This window comes from Vanrija pseudolonga, chromosome 4 (genome assembly GCF_020906515.1).
Source record: "Vanrija pseudolonga chromosome 4, complete sequence".
Lineage (NCBI taxonomy): Eukaryota > Fungi > Basidiomycota > Tremellomycetes > Trichosporonales > Trichosporonaceae > Vanrija > Vanrija pseudolonga.
Window position 1 is genome coordinate 728,265 of NC_085852.1, and position 19,518 is coordinate 747,782.

The 19,518-nt window shown below is 61.4% G+C and overlaps 8 protein-coding genes across 8 annotated transcripts; 4 read left to right on the forward strand and 4 right to left on the reverse strand.

The window, feature by feature from the left end:
- Positions 1–606: 606 nt before the first annotated feature.
- On the reverse strand, positions 607–1,552 carry yyaT. Its single transcript, XM_062772065.1, has 6 exons — positions 1,465–1,552; positions 1,399–1,415; positions 1,331–1,359; positions 1,024–1,291; positions 871–940; positions 607–806 (listed from the first exon to the last, which is right to left on the reverse strand). The coding sequence occupies exons 1-6, from the start codon at positions 1,544–1,546 to the stop codon at positions 763–765; spliced, it is 510 nt and encodes a 169-aa protein (XP_062628049.1). The 5' UTR covers positions 1,547–1,552; the 3' UTR covers positions 607–762.
- A 1,401-nt stretch (positions 1,553–2,953) lies between these two features.
- AN1805_1 (Carbonic anhydrase) lies at positions 2,954–4,900 on the forward strand (the record flags this gene model as incomplete). The annotated part of the gene is made up of 7 exons (XM_062772066.1): positions 2,954–3,007; positions 3,045–3,103; positions 3,154–3,206; positions 3,261–3,339; positions 3,397–3,481; positions 3,544–3,822; positions 3,900–4,900. 7 exons carry the CDS (start codon positions 2,954–2,956, stop codon positions 3,978–3,980), a joined length of 690 nt encoding a protein of 229 aa, XP_062628050.1. The 3' UTR covers positions 3,981–4,900.
- Positions 4,901–5,132: 232 nt separating this feature from the next.
- Mtfp1 (Mitochondrial fission process protein 1) lies at positions 5,133–6,241 on the reverse strand. The gene is made up of 6 exons (XM_062772067.1): positions 6,097–6,241; positions 6,015–6,044; positions 5,903–5,962; positions 5,816–5,863; positions 5,418–5,737; positions 5,133–5,360 (listed from the first exon to the last, which is right to left on the reverse strand). The coding sequence occupies exons 1-6, from the start codon at positions 6,200–6,202 to the stop codon at positions 5,262–5,264; spliced, it is 663 nt and encodes a 220-aa protein (XP_062628051.1). The 5' UTR covers positions 6,203–6,241; the 3' UTR covers positions 5,133–5,261.
- Positions 6,242–7,507: 1,266 nt separating this feature from the next.
- On the forward strand, positions 7,508–10,010 carry LOC62_04G005523 (uncharacterized protein). The gene is made up of 2 exons (XM_062772068.1): positions 7,508–7,647; positions 8,449–10,010. Exons 1-2 carry the CDS (start codon positions 7,641–7,643, stop codon positions 9,708–9,710), a joined length of 1,269 nt encoding a protein of 422 aa, XP_062628052.1. The 5' UTR covers positions 7,508–7,640; the 3' UTR covers positions 9,711–10,010.
- Positions 10,011–10,144: 134 nt separating this feature from the next.
- PAC10 (Prefoldin subunit 3) lies at positions 10,145–11,435 on the forward strand. Its single transcript, XM_062772069.1, has 5 exons — positions 10,145–10,281; positions 10,338–10,414; positions 10,469–10,775; positions 10,907–11,065; positions 11,214–11,435. The coding sequence occupies exons 1-5, from the start codon at positions 10,213–10,215 to the stop codon at positions 11,295–11,297; spliced, it is 696 nt and encodes a 231-aa protein (XP_062628053.1). The 5' UTR covers positions 10,145–10,212; the 3' UTR covers positions 11,298–11,435.
- Positions 11,436–11,996, reverse strand: LOC62_04G005525 (uncharacterized protein; the record flags this gene model as incomplete). The annotated part of the gene is made up of 2 exons (XM_062772070.1): positions 11,436–11,543; positions 11,592–11,996. The coding sequence occupies 2 exons, from the start codon at positions 11,994–11,996 to the stop codon at positions 11,436–11,438; spliced, it is 513 nt and encodes a 170-aa protein (XP_062628054.1).
- A 644-nt stretch (positions 11,997–12,640) lies between these two features.
- On the reverse strand, positions 12,641–15,933 carry kap95 (Importin subunit beta-1). Its single transcript, XM_062772071.1, has 8 exons — positions 15,669–15,933; positions 15,554–15,612; positions 15,368–15,472; positions 15,019–15,297; positions 14,822–14,974; positions 14,635–14,784; positions 14,475–14,585; positions 12,641–14,435 (listed from the first exon to the last, which is right to left on the reverse strand). The coding sequence occupies exons 1-8, from the start codon at positions 15,706–15,708 to the stop codon at positions 12,738–12,740; spliced, it is 2,595 nt and encodes an 864-aa protein (XP_062628055.1). The 5' UTR covers positions 15,709–15,933; the 3' UTR covers positions 12,641–12,737.
- An 842-nt stretch (positions 15,934–16,775) lies between these two features.
- lys1_0 (Homocitrate synthase, mitochondrial) lies at positions 16,776–19,395 on the forward strand. The gene is made up of 4 exons (XM_062772072.1): positions 16,776–17,258; positions 17,801–17,847; positions 17,901–17,905; positions 18,141–19,395. Exons 1-4 carry the CDS (start codon positions 17,091–17,093, stop codon positions 19,328–19,330), a joined length of 1,410 nt encoding a protein of 469 aa, XP_062628056.1. The 5' UTR covers positions 16,776–17,090; the 3' UTR covers positions 19,331–19,395.
- The last annotated feature ends 123 nt before the right edge of the window (positions 19,396–19,518 follow it).

Below are 19,518 nucleotides of genomic sequence, written 5' to 3' on the forward strand. Positions count from 1 at the left end.
CACATGACCTGACGCTTGATGTCTCCTGTCTTTATTCTTTGCGAGTGTGGACGGGTAGCTGACAACGACCTTAGGACTATTGACTTGACTGACTAGACTCGATCCTCTGGGCGAAGCTGGTATTGCAGGCACAATGTAAGTCTCAGAACTCCCCTCCCCCCATCCTCCCTGCGCAGTGAAGATAAAACATATACCATACTTTACCTCATTCGTAACCCGCTTCGGCGGCGATTGACGAGACACTTTCAGCCTTGACTGAGCGCAAACACTCTCCCTTTCTTTATGAAGAGAGACAAAAGCTGACGCTTTAGCATTAGACGTCAACGAGAGTGGACAACGGGCCACGATGGCGGCAACTCACTCCCTACTGGTAAGTCTAGCCACCCCCTTCCCCCTCCCCCTCTCTCCGTGATGAAATCTATCGATGGGCGGACAGCATCCAAATCCCATGCGGCTTCGGCTGCTAAACGTCCCGTGTACAAAAGTGGACGGGGAAGAGGACTTGGTGATTCATCGTTTTCTGATCCTCCTACCTGGCTGCTTGTGCTTTGAGGCGTGGGCTGACATGTTAAGACCAGTGTTGTGTTGCGTGTATAATTTCATAGTCTGGCAATGTACGATGTGTGTATGATTGGGTCTGCCGTTCCAAGATGTGTTGCGAACGTTGGCTTGGGTGCCAGTCTGCGAACGGCAGCAGGGCATTGCGATGGCGATTGAGCGATCGCCCAGATGACAGCTCGAGCGCCACGACGTCGCGCAGGTTTACTGGTCGACCACAAAGTCCTGCACCATCTTCTGGTGGGGAGCTGCGATGGTTAGTCGGTGCAAGACGTCGCACGCGGCACGCGACACCACGCCGCCGTGACGTACTTCCATCCTCGTCGAACTCGTCGCCTACGGGTGTGTAGCCCAGCTTGGCGTAGAATGGCTTGACGGGGACCTGGAGTGTGAGCGGGGTTGCTGTCGTGCCGCGCGACGGCCCAGCCACGCTGCGCATGCAGTCCGCGCTGTCGCCCAACTCACCTGCGAGTGGATCTTGATCTGCACGCGCTTCTTGCCATCAGCACCGACCTTGACCTGCCCGGTCATCTCGTCGGGGTGGGACACGACGTAGCCCTCCAGCGCGTTGACGAGCTGCTTGCCCAGCCCGTACTTCCTGTAGTCCTTCAGCACGGCGAGGCGCGTGAGCTTCGCCTTGGCGGGGATCAGGCGGACGGTGCCGACGGGCTTGGGCGGGGCGACCGAGGTGTCCGAGACGAGGAACGAGACGTGGTCGCCAGAGTTGTCATGCCTGGGGTCAGCGGCACCCGTGCAAGCCGTTCTCCCTCACTCGTCGATCTCGTCGTCCATCGAGTATTTCTGCGGTCAGCGTCGTCTCGGTCAGTCAGCACAGCGCACCTGCTCGTCGATAAACACTGCGACTGGTCAGCACGACGCCAACGCCCCAGCGCCCGCCGCACCCACCCTCGATGCGGACCCGCACACACGCGTCAATGTCCGCCTTGGACTTGGCGACGGCAAGGGCAAAGGTCGGCGCGGCGGTCATTGTTCGTCGCGGTGAGATGGGAGCGGGGTCAAGGCAGGTAGGTAGATGGACGACTCGAAAGTCCTACTGGAGTGGGGGGTGGGGGTTGGGCCGAGCAAAGTGGAGGTTGGCCGAAGCCAAGACAGGGATGTAGCCGAGCCGGATGTGGCACTCGGTTCATCGAGTGCGGTGGCCAGCGTTGGGCAGCACATGTCGGGTGAAACGACGCATTTGGGGCTTGGGAAACACGACTCACGGCTAGTCGGGCTGCATATCTTGTTTCTGCTGCTTGAGAGGTTGGTAGGAAGGGAAGAAGGGTAGAAGATAACGCAGCAGCGTCGCTGTCACTGACACCGCCCGCCCACACACACACAACACACAGAACACACACAATACCCAGCAAACACAAAAGGAGACCGACCCTACCCCCCGAACCCGTCGCCTGACCCCTCAGGACCGGATTCTACGCGGACTCGAACCGCGAACCTGTGGCCAGAGACCAGCAGGCCTTCGACACCCGCCACGAGGGCGGGTGTGTGCTCGAGTCCGGCTGGGGTCGCTATCTGGAGGGCGCCATACCGCCGCGTCCTCGTGCCGGCAACCTCGGTATCCGACGCCCGGTGTCCGACGCCCGGTAACAGTCACTAGCGGCACAGGACTAGTCACTCGGTACAACGACGAGGGGGGGAGAGGCCGCAGCGGTGACACTCCCGCTCACGAGGCACAGCCACTACCGCCGGTCGGTCGGCGCCAAACCCCTCTGCTGTCGACGAGACGTGCGTCACCACGCAAGACTGCGCTGGGGCACTCGACTGTGGGAAAGTACCGACGGCACCTGCGTAGAGTCTCTGCGAACAACGAGGAACGAGGGCCGGCCGACACGCGGTCTGTGCGGCGCCCGGGCCACGCTGTGGCGTTGAGATTGGTGCCACGATGCCACGGCGGCAGCCGTCCTCTGCGCGGCGGGCGAGCTCTCGATCGCTCCCTCGCAGCACAGACCGGGCGCCACGACACCCGAGTGACTGTCAATCAGAGTGCGCAGCCCCGTCTGCCAGTTATGGCTAATGCGCATAACAGCCAATGTGGCGGCGGGTCCGAGCACGGGCAAGCGGCGGAGGCGGCGTGCGGCGCTGGCTCGCTCGCTCGCTCGCACGCAAGCCGCGGAGCTCAACCTCGACAGTCTATGCAGCGCGAGGACGGACCTCGACGCCGCCGCCCACACCGCGCTCACGCCGAATGTGACTAAAAGTTGGCAGACCTGATGCAGTTTTGGTCCGCCCTGTCCGCCGGGGCCTCGGAGGCGTCATGGGGGTCAAGGCAGGCGGTACCCAGCCAGCTGCTCCTTGACCTGACCTGGCTGACCTGGCTGAACAGCGCCGTTGTTGCACACCTCACTTTCTCCCAACACCCATAACCACGACCACGACCATGCCGTACCGCAACGCGACCGAGCAGCACGAGTCGACCAAGCACCCCGAGCTGGTACGCTGTGCCGTGCCGACGCAGCTGACGACGGCAGAAAGCGCTCATCGAAAACAACCTCCGCTGGGCCGACCATGTGAACAGGGTTGACCCGGAGTGCGTGGCCTCGGCGTCGACGTAGAAACCGAGTTCTGACAACCTTGCAGATTCTTCCCGCGTCACTACCGCGGCCAGCGGCCCGAGATCCTCTGGATCGGATGTGGGTGCACTGGAGATGGCGAGGGGCTAGCAGCTGACTAGACGACGCACACAGGCTCCGACGCCCGCGTGCCCGAGACGACGATCATGGGCGCCAACCCGGGCGACATTTTCGTGCACCGCGGTATTGCCAAGTGGGTGTGGGGTGGGGGGAGTGGAGCGCGCAGCAGGCAGACTGACCCCCGCGCCAGCCTCTACACGCCGCAGGACGACTCGCTCAACGCCGTCATGCTGATCGCGCTCATCAACTTCAAAGTCAAGCACATTGTGGTTGCGGTGAGCGCAGGTCCTTCCTTCCCCAGCCACGAGCTCGCGCGCTGACGCGCGCTCGCTCGCAGGGCCACTCCAACTGCGTCGGCTGCCAGACCGCCCTCCGCGCGTCCATGCTGCCGCCGACGCCCGAGACGCAGGCGATCCAGCGCTACCTCCGCCCGCTGACGGCGCTCGCGCGCGCCATGCGCACCGAGGACGGGCCGCCCAGCCTCGACCTGCTCGTCGAGGAGAACGTCGCGCAGCAGGTACGCAACGTCCTCGCGTCCGACGTCGTCGCCGCCGACTGGAAGCGCCGCGGCGCCGACGGCGTGCATGTCCATGGCTGGGTGTACCAGCTCGAGAATGTAAGGGGGAGGGAGCAGGGGCATGGAGCGCAGCTCCATGGCCATGAACGCCAGCACCACGCTCACACCACCCCCAGGGAACCGTCCGCGACCTCGGTATCTCACAAGGCCCGCCCGGCTCGGTGCCCGGCGTCCGCGCTGCCGACCTCTGGCGCTGAGCTCGACGCTGTGCCACAACGACGACAGAGCCTCTGGCCCCAACCCCTCAACCCCTCGACGACTCGACGACTCAACTTTTGGGCGCTGCACCGTGCCCCAACGCACATGGCAGCAAGTGTACATTGCGATTATTCATAACTATGCAAAACCCTCAGTGTCTTTTGTCGCCCCTCGCTTCGCAGCGTTTAGCAGCCCCGGTGTCACCCGGGACCTGGCACTGCTGGCTGGCGCTGAAGAAATTCAAGCATCATTGGGTTGTAGCCATGCGCGCGGAGCGCGTGTGGCGATGTGTAGGTGAGAGATAGATGGGATAGAAGGGAGGGGGAAGGGGAAGAAGAGGAGGAAGAAGGCGTGGGCGTCTATCGTCGTTCGGCACCGCCAGGCAGTGCTTCGCCAACGCCGCGCACCACCGACTGCGTCGGCGGTGCTCACGCACGCCCCTCCCATCACCCCCTGGCGCGGGGCCGTCCGGCGGCGCCAGGAGCGGAAGAAAGGGGGACAAGCTCCAGAGTAAGCCCCATCGAGTAACCCCAGCAGCTGGGCGATCGTTCGCGCAGGACCGGGGCAACCGCATGACTCTTCCTATGAGCGCGCTTGGTCGTCGTCCGCGTTGCGTGCCCTTTGTCCCGTGGTGCGCGGCGGCTCGTATCTTCGCCGGCCGCGCGGGGTCGGGGCGCGCAGCCGCGCCGTCGTCGCGCGGGGCGGAGGTCGGGCTTTGCTTACAGCAAAGCAAAACGCCGACACGTCGCGCCCCGGCGAGACTGTGCCAGGCCCGCACCTGCGCCGTAGCTTGAAGACGCGTGCTCTCCACCTGCGGAGACCTGGCGGCGCGGCCCGCGGAGCGCGAGGCTCCGGGGACTTTACCCACAGCTAGCTTGGCGGACGGGCCGCCATTCGTGTGCTGCGATAGCGGTTCGTGGAACTTGTGAGGTGAGGAGAGATGTCGTGTTGAACTTTTGCGGCGAGGGTTGGTGCGAGCGCCGCCAGGCTGGCTGGTTGTGGCTGGTCACGTGCGGGTTTACGGTAATAGTCCCGCGAGTGGCATGGCGAGCTCGACGAATGCCTGATGCGGGCGCCGAGGTGAACGACGATGGAGCTCACCCTCATGCATGCATGCGTCTGAGATGCACAGGGCTGGGCCCGCCCACACCCACGGCCAACGAATCATGCATCACAGCATTTGCACAAGCTACAAGATGAGGCGAACGAGACAACCACCGGGCAGGAACAGCCCCTATCGATGTACCACTCTACCGCGAACCCGCACGCTCTGCGCGCCGTTAGAGCTCCGTCTTGGGCTCCTTGGGCGTGCCGTCGGCGTTCTTCTTCTCAAGCGACTCCTCAATCTTGTCAAACACGCGGTCGACAACGTACTCGACCTGGGGGTGGGGTGGTCAGCTGATGCTCAAGACCGGGCTAGCTTGTGTTCCACTCACAGGGTGGTCGAAGAGGTAGGGCAAGGCCGGGACAATGGAAATGCCGACGGCAGTCGGGCCCCAGCGCTTGAGCGTCACGCTGGAGCTGTTCTTGACGGCCCTGCCGGCGTAGCGGACGGCCGTGTGGATGGTGAAGGCCGGGAGGGCCATGGATGCGACACTCTGGAAGACGGAGCGCTTGACGGCCACGAGACCGAGACGCGTCGGCTCGGAGAAGTTGGCCGCCTCGAGCGGCGTCGGGCCCTGCTCCTTGGCCTTGTACGTCGTCCACGAGACATCGCCGATGAGGTAGGCCCACGAGACGCCGTACGCGGCCGTCACTGGCGGCGCGTCAGCCCGCTGTCGTCATCACGCATGCCGAGCCAACAGAACAGGCTGCGGCGGCACAGGGTACTCACCGACCCAGGGAGGGACGACAGGGCGGAAGGCCTCTCCGACATCACTGGCTGGAGCAAGTCAGTGAATGCAGCGGAACGACAACGCACTGTAGGCCGTGTAGCGCGAGCCGGCGCGCACAATGTCTCGTATCCGGCGAAGGTATGCAGCTGGGGTCGGTCGTCAGCAGCTGCACATGTACGTTTGGCAGCAAGAACGTACCATAACGGACGCTCGAGTCGGTGGAATCGGCTGTGCGTGTGTGAGTAAAAGCAACAACAACGCCTCAAGCGCGGCGCCTCACCGTCATCCTTGACGAGGGTGTTCACCTGCGTCTCGGCCGCCTTTTCGACCTTCTGTGCGGCCTGCTCGACCTGCTTGACGGGGGTGGGGGTGGAGTTGCTGGACATTGAGTGTGATGTGATGCGATGCGATGCAGTGAGAAAAAGAGAAAGAGCTCGGATTGCATCTCGCGTAGTTATCTCTCTCTCCCCTTCTGCCTTTCCCGGCGGCCGTTGCGTCGGTGACGACGGGTGTGATGGCCTCTGCAGTGGGGCCGAGGTGCCGCGTACAAAACGGCTGGCTGGAACCATGACGAAAGTGCAATTGCGATCGGCAGGAGTTCGTCCACGTGTTTTTGTGGGAGGCGGAAATAGAAAATCGCCAAGCCGGAGATTGGAATTACTCCGTCGACATGTCTTGAGTCCTATTGCACTGCCTCCGGTTGTTGCTAATTGTCATTACGGGCAAAATCCTAATTAGCCGCAAGGCTGTGAAACCGCCATGATAAGGTGATCGTCAGCCAAAGTCGACGGAGCCGGGAGATTGCACTCTCTCTGCATTGCCTTGCCTTGCCTTGCCTTGCTTCGCCTTGCTTGGCCTCTCTGTCCTTGGACGAATTCCCTCGGAAACGAACGGTGCATGGCAACAAGGGTGGTCATGCTCTGTTCCGCTACCGGATGCCTGGCCCAATGACTGTTGGACCCTGGGGCCCTTAGACCACTTTTGCCCGCCCTGGGCTTCTGCGCGTGGGCCAGCGAGCGCACCAGCAGCGCACCAGTGCACCAGCGCGTCGCGGCCACTCGTCCCCCCTCGAATCCCTCATTCCCCCCTCGACCCCGCGACCCCAAACGCGACCACCATGGCAACCGCAACAGAGTGATGCTTTCCAAACAACGGGATGGGTCGTGTTGGGTTCCGGCCTCGACGCCACACCCAGCCTTATGCTCTGCATTGGATCTGCATCTGGCTTTCTTGCTCGCTGGCCAAGGACAAAGCTGCTCTGTCCAGACAAGGATGAAGCAAGTAGATGAACATTGCGACAGAAGATGCTATTCAACCGTTGTCGCCAATCCCTCGCCGCAAGCGCCGCGCCGCCCGCAGACGCCACCCTTTAGACCACCTGACTTTGTCCGCACGCGCGCTGCTCTGCGGCCAAAGTTGGGAGCCGGGCCGGCAGAGCCACTGAGCCACTGAGCCACTGAGCCACTGGAGCACTGCTGCTGCAGAGCCACCACCATTGTAGAGTGAGCGCCGCTCAGGTCTTCAGCGCATTTTCGTCGTCGTCGTAGCGGCGTTGCCCCTTTGGGCCCAAAGCCCAGTGACCCACCGCCAGTGGCAACCCCCCAGTGTCACTCGACCTCTCCGCCAGTGCCTGCATGCCTGCCTGCATTCACCGCCCCCCTTTACATGCTATGTACTGCTCGATGCATAGACGCTCACCACCTCCATATCCACATACAATCTCGCCTTCGAGTAGTTGCTGTTCGCCCAACTCGACATCTGCAACCACTCTTGTTCAACTCTTCGACTTGGAATCTTCTCTTGGCTCGTAAAGGGGAACCAAACATGAGTGGTGAGTTTAGACTCCTGTGTACGCGTCGTGGTCGTCAACGACATCGTCTATCCTTGGCCCTTGGCACACCCCAAGTTTTCCCCCCCCATCGCGTGCACACAAACTCTCTGCCCAGAGTACCGAGACAACAGTCCAGTCCCTGGCGCGAGCATAATATCCTATGCTCCCCCCTCTGCCTCTGCATGCAGTATCGGGCCCATCCTATTCGCATTCACGCTTGCCTTGTTTTTTTCCTGTTCTACGCTGCCAGTGACTGCGGGCGAAACCCTTTGGATGATCCGTTTCCTGCCCAGCGGGACGAACGAGTCGTTCCCGTCCGCGTATTAGCCCACAAAGCCCCTAAAACACACTTGGTGGTATCACTGTAGTCACTCTGGTGCTCGCTCGTTTGTCACTGTTTCCATCGCGCGCGTCCATCCCTTTGCTATCGTGATCTAGAGAGTCGGGGGTCATTCATTGTCCCAACTCTCTGAACACTGTTGCATTGACGACGACGACTTTACGCACAACCCTCATCTCTCCCTCCCAGTCGACCACAGACCTCGTTTGGTCCGGAACCTCGCTGACAAGTTTGGTTACTCTCAACTCGCGACATTTGCCCCTCGTTACCTATCCTCGCTCCCCCTCGTCCCCTCTGTCTCCCCTTGGTGAAATCACCCCACGCGACGGACAACACGACTCTTGCGCAACGATAACTACTACTTGGGCAACGCCCTCGACTCGACCTCCTCTCCTCTCCTCTCCATCCACATCGAACCATGTCATCGCCAAATTCCGCCGACCCGGTCGACACAACCACAGCCCAGGACAGCAGCTCTGGAGGCGTGACCAGCAGCCCGACAGTCGAGCCCACCACGTCCCCGTCCAACTCGCCCACTCACGACTCTACAACCACTACGCCCTCCCAGCCCCCAAGCTCGAGCACCACAACCACAGAGCACTCTACTACTACTACCACTACCGAGCCCCCCTCGAGCACCACCACCACCTCAAACCCTCCTACCACAACCTCGGCCACACCCACCACCACCTCCAACATCCCTACCACCACCCCATCCAGCGCCGTTACGACGTCCGCTTCTCCGTCCCAGGCTCCCCCATCACAATCGACTTCGACTCTTGTTGTCCCTCCGTCCACGACGAGCCACGCCTCGCCCACGACCATCCCGACTCAGATTGTCACGACCGACTCGGCTGGTCGCTCGGTTACGGCGTCCGCTTCCCTGGTCCTCTCGACCGATGCTAACGGAAACATTATCACCGTGACGCAGTATGTGCCCACGACTCACGCTCCGGGTACCGAGTCGTCGCACGGCGCCTCCAACTTCTTTGACAACACTGGTGCTGTGGCCGGTGTCTTTGTTGTCATCGGTCTCGTGGTGACGGCAATTATTGTCACATTCACGTTCATCATGCTGCGTCGCCGCCGCCGCCAGCGTCTCGACCGTGATGTTGCCGCCGCCGCTGCTGCGGCTGCGGCTGCCTCGCACTCTCGCTTCGACGAGGAGGACGACCAGCCGAGCATGACCCAGTATGGAGGTTACTACACTGCCACCAACAGCGGTCACTCGGTCGACCAGCAGCAGGGCAACCTGCACCACGGTTACGACTACGAGGACCCCTCTGGCGGCTATGACCCGTACGCCGCGCACCTTGTCGACGTGCCCCCTATTGGTGACCGTTCGTCGACTGCCACTGCTCCCGGTCTTGCTGGATTCGGCGCCACTTCGGCCACGTCCAACTACTACAACGGCCACCCGCACGACGTCGACTACTCGCAGGGTGACTATGGCCACACATATGGCGACCCGCAGTACGACGTTGCGCACCAGTACGCCGCGCCAATGCAGGGTCTTGCGCCTGTTGCCGAGATGTCGGCAGAGGGCCACTCGGACCACCAGCACCAGCAGCAAAACTACTACAACAGCTATGCCTACAACGATGACCCGTACGAAGGCTACGCTGCGCCTGGTGGTGCGCTCCCTCGCCAGGACAGCTCTGGCAGCGTCGGCTCTCACGGCGATCACCACGGCGGCCGGGACCTGACTGTCACAAACGCGTAAAAAGGCCTGGTATGGTTGTGCCCCCTCCCTCTCTTTGTAGTATAGATCTTCTCTCCCACGGTTACGACGACGACGACGACGACTCTTGAACTCGAGGACATTGTACCACCCCCTTCGAGAAGTAGGCCTCGAATCGTGGATGGTTGTTTGCTGGTCGTGTTTGCCGCGTGCGGCTTGCCGTGCCCCGATTCCCTCCCTCCCTGGCGGATACCCACTTTCCCTTAATCGTTGCTCGGGTTCGCGCTTTGACGGACGGTTTGTACGGCTTGTAGTCGAGCAGATGTCACAGTGCGCGGTGTGTGTGGGGGTGGCAATGGTGCAGAGGTGTGGGTGTCGGTGTGGATTGTGGAAGTGTCGATTCGCCACATGGAGGCAACGGACGTAAATGTCAGTCAGGAGATGGTGCACGCGCCCAAACCACCACCGACCACCACGACAACGACCACAAAGTCGTCCCAAGCGCGCGACTTGCAACTCGACACATTCAACCACCACCATCACAATGGCGTCGGCATCGTCGTCCAAGCGGATGGAGCTGAACCCGCGCGGTATCCCCCGCGCTCCCTTCGTCGTGAGTGCGGCGGCGGCGCTAGCTCTCACAGAGCCATCGCTAACGACCTCGCGCAGGACAATGTCGAGGAGTACGTCGGGGGCAAGGACGCCGACGTCGAGAGCGTGATCAAAAAGTTCCAAGAGACGAGCGCGTGCGTACCAGCTTGTGCTCCCGCGTGCGCGGACGCGCGCTGACGCACGCACAGGAAATACCGCTACATGGAGCTCAACCTGCAGCAGCGGCGCAAGGCTTTGCTGGCCAAGATCCCCGACATTGAGCAGACGCTGAGCGTGGTCAACTTTCTCGCCGCGCGGCGGCGGAAGGCGGCGGGCGAGGCCGAGCCTGAGGAGGACGAGGCAAAGGACTCGGACGACGAACTCGACGACCTGCTTGATGGCGACGAGGACGAGGACAAGAAGGACGAGCCCCTCACGACCCTGTTCGAGCTCAACGACACGCTGTTCGCGCAGGCGCAGGTGAACGAGACGGGCGAGGTCGGCCTGTGGCTTGGTGTGAGTGCGACGTGGCCGAGGTGCAGCGCGCAGCGCTGCGGCGAGGCATGCAACGGGCGGACGGTCCGGCAGCGGGCCGAGCTCGAGCGAGCAGCGCGAAACGACGGCACGAACCAGTGCTCACGCCCCAGGCCAACACCATGCTCATGTACCCCCTCGCCGAGGCGTCCGAGCTGCTGTCGGGCAAGCTGTCGTCGGCGAAGAAGTCGCTCGCCGACGCGGTCGAGGACCTCGAGTGGATCCGCGAGCAGGTGACCGTCATGGAGGTCAACTTTGCGCGCGTGCACAATGTGAGTGGAGTCGAGCATGGCTGCGCAGCAGCCGTGCGAGGGCGCCCCGGAGGGTGTGTGGGGCTGTGTGTGGGCTGCCGTCAACTAGCCCAGCCCCACCCCACCCCCGCCCCCCGCGTTAGCTCACTGCGCTCGCTAACGATACCAGTGGGACGTCAAGCGCAGGCGCGACCGCCGCGAGCAGGAGAGCCTCCTCACGGGCGGCAAGGACGACGAGAGCGACAAGGAGTAGCGCGGCGGCGGCGACAGCAGCGGCGTCGACGGAGGCGGCACCACACATCATGCATATATGCCAAGGTACTGGCGCTTCAAGGGTCGCGGACTCTCCCCCTCAGGCCGCCTCGTGCAGACTGACGCACTCACGCCCCACTCACACCGCCTCGTCGTTGAGGCTGCGCGCGTACTCGACGAGCTTCTTGCGCACGTTGCGCCGGTTATCCGCGAGCTGCGACGTGACCTGGGTACGGGAGAGGCCGGTCTGGGGGCGTCAGCGCTGCTGACCTCGCCTACTCCTACTCGTACCCACCTCGGCGGCAATGGCGCCAATGTCGCTCAGTGCGGCCACAGCGCCGCGGAGCACGATCATCTCGGCGAGGCGCGCCTTTGCGAGCGACGGGATGCGCGCGTGCGACGGCGCCGAGGAGGCCTTGCGCCGCTTGTTGTTGGGCGAGGTGGTTGGCTTGGTGGGGCTCGTCGTCGTCGGCTTCTTGGCCGCCGTGGCGGGCTTGGACTGGGGCCTGGGGCCGGTCGTTGCGGCCATCGGGGCGGACGTGCGGCTGGTCGCTGCCTGGCCGACCTTGCAGCGCTTGGTGTAGCCCGAGGCGCGGCTCGAGTCCGAGACCATGACGACGGACCCAGAGTCCGAGTCGGCGTAGCTCGCGCTCGAACTCGAGCTCGACGAGCTGTTACTGTCGAGATAACGCTTTGCCATCGTGGTGGTGATGTAGCGAGGTGAGGGTGAGGGTGAGAGGAAGGCGAGTCAGACAGCCCAACATTTGTATGCCTGCCGTCAGCCTCCCCCTGGCGTCGCTCGACGGCACACTCTGCACCCCCGTCTGGCACACGATCGTCTGCTTCTCAAGCCACGCTCCATCGTGTCGTCAGCAGCCCCACGGCGCACGCCCCTGACGTGCCAGACCCGTCGCGACACACACGGCGTTCACTCTCGCAACGCCCGTCGATCTGCCGGCATCAGCGTGTCCGTCATCAGCGTGTGGGTATGTGCGTTTGACACATTGCCTCCCCCGTCCTCGCCCGCTCGGCTTCGCCTCGCGGCCTCGCGGCTCAAACAAACTACCATGCACCAGATCAAGGCTACTACAAAGCCTCTCTACCCTACTACTCTTTCAAACTCCTAGGCTATATCTGGGAGGCCTCCAGGCTCCCCCAGGGCCAGTTACACTACTCTTGACGACCTCGGTCGTGATATGTTGCAGATGCTGGTTCGGGCACTTGATGCGGAAGGGGCGGCGATATTCGTCCTTGGACGACAGGGCGCGGCCGTGACATGCTGGTGAAGAAGGGGAAATATGCTGAATGGCGATTCTTGACGGGGGGCGGCGGGGGCGAGGGGTGGGGGGAAGGGGTGTGGTCGGGGACGTGTCGGGGAACGGAAGAGGTGTGTATTCTTCAATCAAATCGTAAAGAATGCCGGGGTATCAATGGGTTTTCTCTACTTGGAGAGATCCCGGATGGTTCGCTGCGCGTACGCCGCGTTGGACCGCGACTGCTTTGAAGCACCGCGTTGGCGGCCAACCTGGATGGCCGACTGAACCCACTCCTGGAGCAGCTCGTCGCGGACAGCTCCCTTGTAGGTGTCTCCAAAGTCACCAATGAGACCCAGAGCGGCGGCAACAAACTCCTCAGTGCGCTCCTCTTCGCCCAGGCACTGGCGGAGGAAGTTGAGAATGCCGGGAACGAACTGAAGGAACGGAGTGGGGTCCGAACCCTTGAGGCCGTTGAGGATGCCAATGAAGGCATCGACAATCGCCTCGCGCATGGTCCAGACGAACTCGTTGAGCGCAATGTCGGTAGCAGACGACGCAGTGTTGCCGGCCTGCGACAAGATGTTCATAGTCGTGTCGAGGAAGGGAACGAATGCGGGGCCAATAGCCAGGGCGACCTCACCAATGGCAGTGATGGCCGTAGGCTTGACCTGGCGCTGGATAACAGGGCTGCGGAGGATGTCGATCAGAGAGACCATGGTGCGCTCAGCGTAGGGCACAAGACCCTCGCCAATCGAGCGAGCAACGTCAGAAACGCAGTAGACGGCCGCCTGGACAACCTGGTAGTCCTCGAAGACGGTGAGCGCCTGGAAGAGGAAGGGAGCGAATGCCTCCATGTACTTGAGGAAGCCACCCTCGAGAGCGCCAGCCAGGGCACCGACAGTCGCAAGGGCGTCCTCGAGAACACCACCGTGCTTGGCCGAGCTCGAGATGACAGTGAGCAGGTTGGTCATGATGCGGTCGGCGTAAGGGGCAACGAGGGCAGGCGACTTGTGGATGAACGACTGGAGAACAACGCAAATGTTGATCTGCATGTCGTTCCAGTTGTTGCGGTCGTCCATGCCGAGGAGCTGGTTCTGCATGCCGATAAGGGCCTCCTGGCGGCCAAGGATGGCAACAGCAACCTGCTCAACAATGGGCAGAGTGTCGGCAGCCGAGCACGAGATGAAGGTCGAGATGGTCTGGTAGGCGGCCGAGCGGCAGTTGGACTCATTGCTGGGCTGCTCCGAAACGGGCATGAGGGCCTTGAACACGCCCTCGTAGTAGACCGACATGGGCGAGGTGGGCGGCTCGTCGCCAAAGTCACCCGCAGGCAGGAGCTGCGAGACAAGGTTGTTGAGGGCCGAGCAGCACGAGTTGACAATACGGGCAGAGCTGCTCAGGCCCATGACGAGGGCAGTAACAAGGCTCTGGAGGTGCATGCTCGAGTCGATGACGTCGAGCATGAGCTCAGTGATCTTGGACAGCGTCCAGGCGACCGAGTCACGGACGTGGATGTCGGGGTCGTTCTGGAGCATACCGATTAAGGCACCAAGCGCCTGGGTAACCAGAGGCGCGAGGGTGGTCGAGTCGGGGCCGTCAAGAATCGAGCCAAAGGCCATGACGGCGGCCTCACGGTGCTGCCACTCGGGGCGACGGATACCAGCCTCGACGAAGGGAACAACGGGCTGGACGATGGCGTCGCCGACGTTGCGGGCGAGCAGCTCGAGACACGAAGCGGCAGCCATCGACTTGGTCCACTCGTCCTCGTCAGCGTCCTCCTCCTGCTGCTGGAGCAGCTCGAGCAGCACAGGCAGAATCTCATTTAAGGCCATCTTGGCAAAGTGCTTGGACTCGATGGCGGGCTCCTCTCCGTAGCTGAGGGCCTGATGTCGTCAGCCTTCGGTCTGGGTTTGCTCGCTTACCTCCTGGGCCTCGATGCCAATCTCAATCTCCTCCTCGCAGACAGTCGACCAGAACTCGATAGCCTGGAGGGCGACACGCTCCTCGGGGTTCTTCATGCCCATGATGGTCAACTGGACGATGTTAGCACTGCTTCAAAAGTTGTCACTCAGCTCGACTCACTCCGAACAGAGCGCGCTCCATGTAGAACTCCATGTTCTCGTAGTACAGAGACATGATGCGGACCAGACACTCAAAGGCGCCGACCTGGACGGTGACCGACGACGACTGAGTGGCCTCGCAGACGACCTGCATGATGTAGTTGCGCTCGCCCTGGATGTCAGTACAAGCTCAAACCTGGTCCACTCACCTCGCGCTCAAAGTTGTCGCGGATGAACTCGAGCGAGTTGTAAAGGGCGTTGATAGCAGCCGACTGGACATCGGTGCTGGGCTCCTCCTTGCGCGCACCCTGAACGACAGCGGTGAGGATCTCGTTCGAGCGAGCCGAAAGGAACTGGGGTTGCTGGAAGGGTCAACGGACGCTCAAGCAAACCAGAAAATACTCACGACAACCTCGCAGATGTAACCAACGGCCTGGAGGGTGGCAACACGGAGGTGCGTGTTCTCCTGGTTCTGGACAAACTCGAGGAGCTGGCCGATGAGCTCTGGCCATCCGCCGTGAGGAAGTTCAATCGCGGCGATAGCAGCCACACCCTGGGCAGAGACCGACGCGGCCTGGTGAACAGCCGAGGCGAGCGACTGCAGGAGGGTGTGCTTGAGAGGGTTGCGGACGTCATCGGGAAGGCTCAGCCATCGTTCAGAGAGAGCGGGCTGGTTAACGGCGTCCTGAGAAACGAGGTGGTTAGCGCCCGAATAATTCCCGTTGCGCCGCTCCTCGCCTTCATGCATGACTTACTCGGGCTGAGAGAGCATTCTTGAATGCAAGACCTGCGGCCCTGCGGATGTGAGGAAGTGCCTGCTCGTTGGCAAGTTCTGTGGCCAAAGTGTGGAGGTAGGCGGGCTGTCAGGGAGGAAGGGAGGCATAGGGTCAGCGTCCAACACAACTGGTCAACAAATGCGGCCACCAGCAGCCACCACTCACAAAGTTGTCCCTCTCAGCCGCCTCGAGCTGCTGAGTAGCCGTGTTACGAGTCGCCTCGTCTGGGACAGGTCAGCCATGGTGGCCATGGGTAGGCTTGTCGTCGCTTGTTACGCACCTTGGGAGAGGATATTGGAGAAAAGGGTGGCAACGTCCATGTTTGTTAAGAGGTGTGTGTTGCCAGCGTGGGGTTTACGTTGTTGCCTATAGCAGATTTTTGGCAGCTGATTATAAGAAGAACGGGAGGGTGTCGGAGGGAGAGAGAGGGGGGGAGCGGGGAGGCTGTTGTTTGCGTTTGAGCAATAGCCGCGCTTGAGGTGTTGCCTATGAAAGAAAGAAGAAAAGAGGTCAGTGGTCGATTGTTGCGCAAAGGGGAGACCAAGTTGTCTTTGTGGTTTGTGGGCGGCAACGAGGCGACGTTGGGTGCGTGTAGCGGCGGCGTGGTGCGTGTGTGGCCGCAGCCAGGCAGCCAGGCAACCAGCCAGGCTTGCCAGGCCCGCCGTCAACCACAATACAACGCGCGCGCTCGCTTGCTCTGCTCTGCCTGGCTGGTTGGGGCCTGACTGCCAGGGCCCTGGGCAAGGGCAACGCAACAGTGACACAACGCGGCAAAGGAACACTGTGGATGCATTTTTTGCTCCCGCTAAACAGCTCTCTGCATTTCCCACACAAAGGAGTTTGAACCTGCAGTTGAGATCACGTGATGTGGGGGGAGTTCTGTATCAGCACCTGCCTTGTGTAAAATGCCACGTCATGCGACGATCCAAGCCTCTGCGTCATTAGCCTGAACGTCAGACTTGCGGCCGATTTTTCAATTCCGTCGCACCCGATGATTCAACAAACGGGCTGCTTGAATTTCGAACTGGGCCCAGGTCAAAGTGACGTCTGATTGGTCGATTGCCGACTGCTTAGCTGGCTTCTCGACTCGGCACAGCCGCCAAAGGGCAAGGCCGCGATGCCGTGCGCGACGTAGCTGGCTGGCTGGCTAAACCTGCGGAATCGGCGTTGGACTGGCTGGCTGGCTGGACAGAGAGAAGCATAGTAAGCCAAGTCCGCTCGCAGGCGGCCCGGCCTCGAGTCTCCCTTTGACGCGTCCCCCCTTGGCTCTCTGCGCCCCGCCGAGCCATTGCCCCGTTTGAAACCCGCGCGCTGTCCGCCCCGCTGAAATGCATCGGTCGTCACCCGCAGGGCCGCAGCGTTGCTTGACACTTTACTACGAGTCGAATTCTAATCTGCCTCGCTCGTTGCCCCCACCCAGCCAAGCCATTTTCTAACTCGGCGGCCCTTCTGACCCGGCCATCTTTGTTCCGACCAACCAATCTGTTTCCTTAAATATTCACACCACCAAAGGGAAAACTCACTTTCCCCCATCATCAACCACCACTATCTCTACACGAGGACAGCTCTCTCTCGCTCTCTCTCACTCTCCACACATCGCCTGCAACACACACAAAACCAGACAAAAGCGGAATCACTGCAGCCCGCACACACACATCTAAACTCTATCGCAACGCCCACCTCTTAAAACAAATCGATTAAAATGTGCCCTCCCGAGGACAAGCCCGTCGCCAACGGCAACGAGGAGATGGTTGCCATCGACCTTGCTTCGGCCGTCAAGACCAACGGCCACCTCAACGGCGGAGAGAAGGACAAGAAGGGCTTCTACAACCGCCCATCCGACTTTTTGAGCAACACGAGCAACTGGCAGGTGAGTAGAGCTGCTTCGTTTTGAGAACGCGTAGTCGGTCGTGAGGGTCGGTGCCAAGAGCGGCTGCTCGTGCGAGCCAGTGTGCCCGTCCACTCGGGTGCATCTCGATCATCAATTCGACACTGGCCGCTCGCGAAGCATTTTAGAGGACGGGGTGCGGGCTGGTGTGTGAGATGGGGCGAGGTGATATGCGTCGGCAACCTGGGCAGTCAGTCACCTGGGGCTGCGCAGCCATAAGCTGCCTGCAACCCCGAACCACCTGTCCTTGCGCATCGCCGAGCAACCGTCTGCACTGTCTGCGTGGCAGTCACCTCGGCGTGCAGATTGTGTGTGCGCATGTCGCTCTGTATCTTTGCCGCATTGGCGCGGGCTCGCGAGGCACATGAAATGTGGAGCCGCGATACCAGAAGTCCGTCCCCACGGACTCTCGGATCAATCCCTGGCACTGGCTCCTTATCAGTCGCTTCTCGCACCCCTAGGCCCTCCCATCACCTCCGCTGCATCGGAAAACGCATTTAGAGGTAGTTGCTGACCTTGTGCAGATCATTGAGTCGACTCTTCGTGAGGGAGAGCAGTTCGCAAATGCCTTGTGAGTATTCCGTCCCTTAAGTTTTTTTTTATACCCGCTAATGCCCTCCCCAGCTTTGGTAAGCCTTTTGATTCCTCCCCCCCAACGCGTGCTGCACTGCATCTGGCGTCGCGTCACGTCTTGCCTGGGCTGGGTAGAGCCCATGGCGGCTGGCTTGGAGGTGTAGAAGCGTCGGGGGACAGATTTTCTGTCTACCACTCCACGCCCCAGCCTACCCATGCTTTGTCACGCCCCAGGACTGTCGCCCGGCCAGCCGTGTTTAGACCCGAAGAAGCCCAACTGACACACAACAGACCTTGAGACCAAGATCAAGATCGCCAAGGCCCTCGACGAGTTCGGTGTTGAGTGGATCGAGCTCACCTCGCCCGCCGCCTCGCCCGAGTCGCGCGCTCACTGCGAGGCCATCTGCAACCTCGGCCTCAAGAGGTCGAAGATCCTTACCCACATCCGTTGCCACATGGACGACGCCCGCATCGCCGTCGAGACTGGTGTCGACGGTGTCGACGTCGTCATTGGCACCTCGTCGTTCCTCCGTGAGCACTCGCACGGCAAGGACATGTCGTGGATCACCAAGACCGCCATCGAGGTCATCCAGTTTGTCAAGTCGAAGGGCATTGAGATCCGTTTCTCGTCCGAGGACTCGTTCCGTTCGGAGCTTGTCGACCTCCTCTCCATCTACCGCACCGTCGACAAGATCGGTGTCAACCGTGTCGGTGTTGCCGACACTGTCGGCTGCGCCGACCCCCGCCAGGTGTACGAGCTCGTCCGCACCCTCCGTGGTGTCGTCAGCTGCGACATTGAGTGCCACTTCCACAACGACACTGGCTGTGCTATTGCCAACGCCTACGCCGCCCTCGAGGCCGGTGCTACGCACATTGACACCTCGGTTCTCGGCATTGGCGAGCGTAACGGTATCACCCCTCTCGGTGGTCTTATTGCCCGCATGATGGTTGCCGACCCCGAGTACGTCAAGTCGAAGTACAACCTTACCATGCTCCGTGAGGTCGAGAACATTGTCGCCGAGGCCGTCGAGATCCAGGTTCCCTTCAACAACTACATCACTGGCTTCTGCGCCTTCACCCACAAGGCCGGTATCCACGCCAAGGCCATCCTTGCCAACCCCTCGACATACGAGATCCTCAACCCCGCCGACTTCGGCATGACCCGTTACGTCTCGATCGGCCACCGTCTGACTGGCTGGAACGCTGTCAAGTCGCGTGTTGAGCAGCTCAACCTGACTCTCACCGACGAGCAGATCAAGGACGCCACTGCCAAGATCAAGGAGCTTGCCGACGTCCGCACCCAGTCAATGGAGGACGTTGACATGATCCTTCGTATCTACCACACTGCTGTTCAGGAGGGCAAGCTCAAGGTCGGACAGTCTGCTGTTCTCGACCGCCTGTTGGAGGAGCACGTTAACAGCCGTGAGACTTCGCCCAACCGGAATGCCAAGAGGCAGCGTGTCGAGGAGGCGTCGGCGTAGAGTAAGATTAGTCGGCGCTTCTGTTTGTTTGTATACCGGCGGATATGCATTGGCATGGGTAGATATTTGCAAGAGCGCAGCGAGCGTGTGAGGAGTGGGTGCGGTGTTGCATGGAGTAGAGGCAGAGCGTTCAGTATTGAGCTGGTGACGAGGGACGGCCAACGCGGACCACTCCGACGCCGCCGCGC

Coding starts and splice junctions, on each gene's coding strand:
- kap95 (XM_062772071.1), bottom strand. CDS start 15,708: ATGGACGTTGCCACCCTTTTCTCCAATATCCTCTCCCAAG. Junction 15,613..15,668: donor CTCCAATATCCTCTCCCAAG/GTGCGTAACAAG, acceptor GACCTGTCCCAG/ACGAGGCGACTCGTAACACG. Junction 14,586..14,634: donor TGGAGCGCGCTCTGTTCGGA/GTGAGTCGAGCT, acceptor AACATCGTCCAG/TTGACCATCATGGGCATGAA.
- yyaT (XM_062772065.1), bottom strand. CDS start 1,546: ATGACCGCCGCGCCGACCTTTGCCCTTGCCGTCGCCAAGTCCAAGGCG. Junction 941..1,023: donor AGATCAAGATCCACTCGCAG/GTGAGTTGGGCG, acceptor CTCACACTCCAG/GTCCCCGTCAAGCCATTCTA. Junction 807..870: donor CGAGTTCGACGAGGATGGAA/GTACGTCACGGC, acceptor TAACCATCGCAG/CTCCCCACCAGAAGATGGTG.
- lys1_0 (XM_062772072.1), top strand. CDS start 17,091: ATGTGCCCTCCCGAGGACAAGCCCGTCGCCAACGGCAACGAGGAGATG. Junction 17,259..17,800: donor GCAACACGAGCAACTGGCAG/GTGAGTAGAGCT, acceptor GACCTTGTGCAG/ATCATTGAGTCGACTCTTCG.
- PAC10 (XM_062772069.1), top strand. CDS start 10,213: ATGGCGTCGGCATCGTCGTCCAAGCGGATGGAGCTGAACCCGCGCGGT. Junction 10,415..10,468: donor AAGTTCCAAGAGACGAGCGC/GTGCGTACCAGC, acceptor ACGCACGCACAG/GAAATACCGCTACATGGAGC. Junction 11,066..11,213: donor ACTTTGCGCGCGTGCACAAT/GTGAGTGGAGTC, acceptor TAACGATACCAG/TGGGACGTCAAGCGCAGGCG.
- Mtfp1 (XM_062772067.1), bottom strand. CDS start 6,202: ATGTCCAGCAACTCCACCCCCACCCCCGTCAAGCAGGTCGAGCAGGCC. Junction 5,963..6,014: donor CGACTCGAGCGTCCGTTATG/GTACGTTCTTGC, acceptor GACCGACCCCAG/CTGCATACCTTCGCCGGATA. Junction 5,738..5,815: donor TGTCGTCCCTCCCTGGGTCG/GTGAGTACCCTG, acceptor ACGCGCCGCCAG/TGACGGCCGCGTACGGCGTC.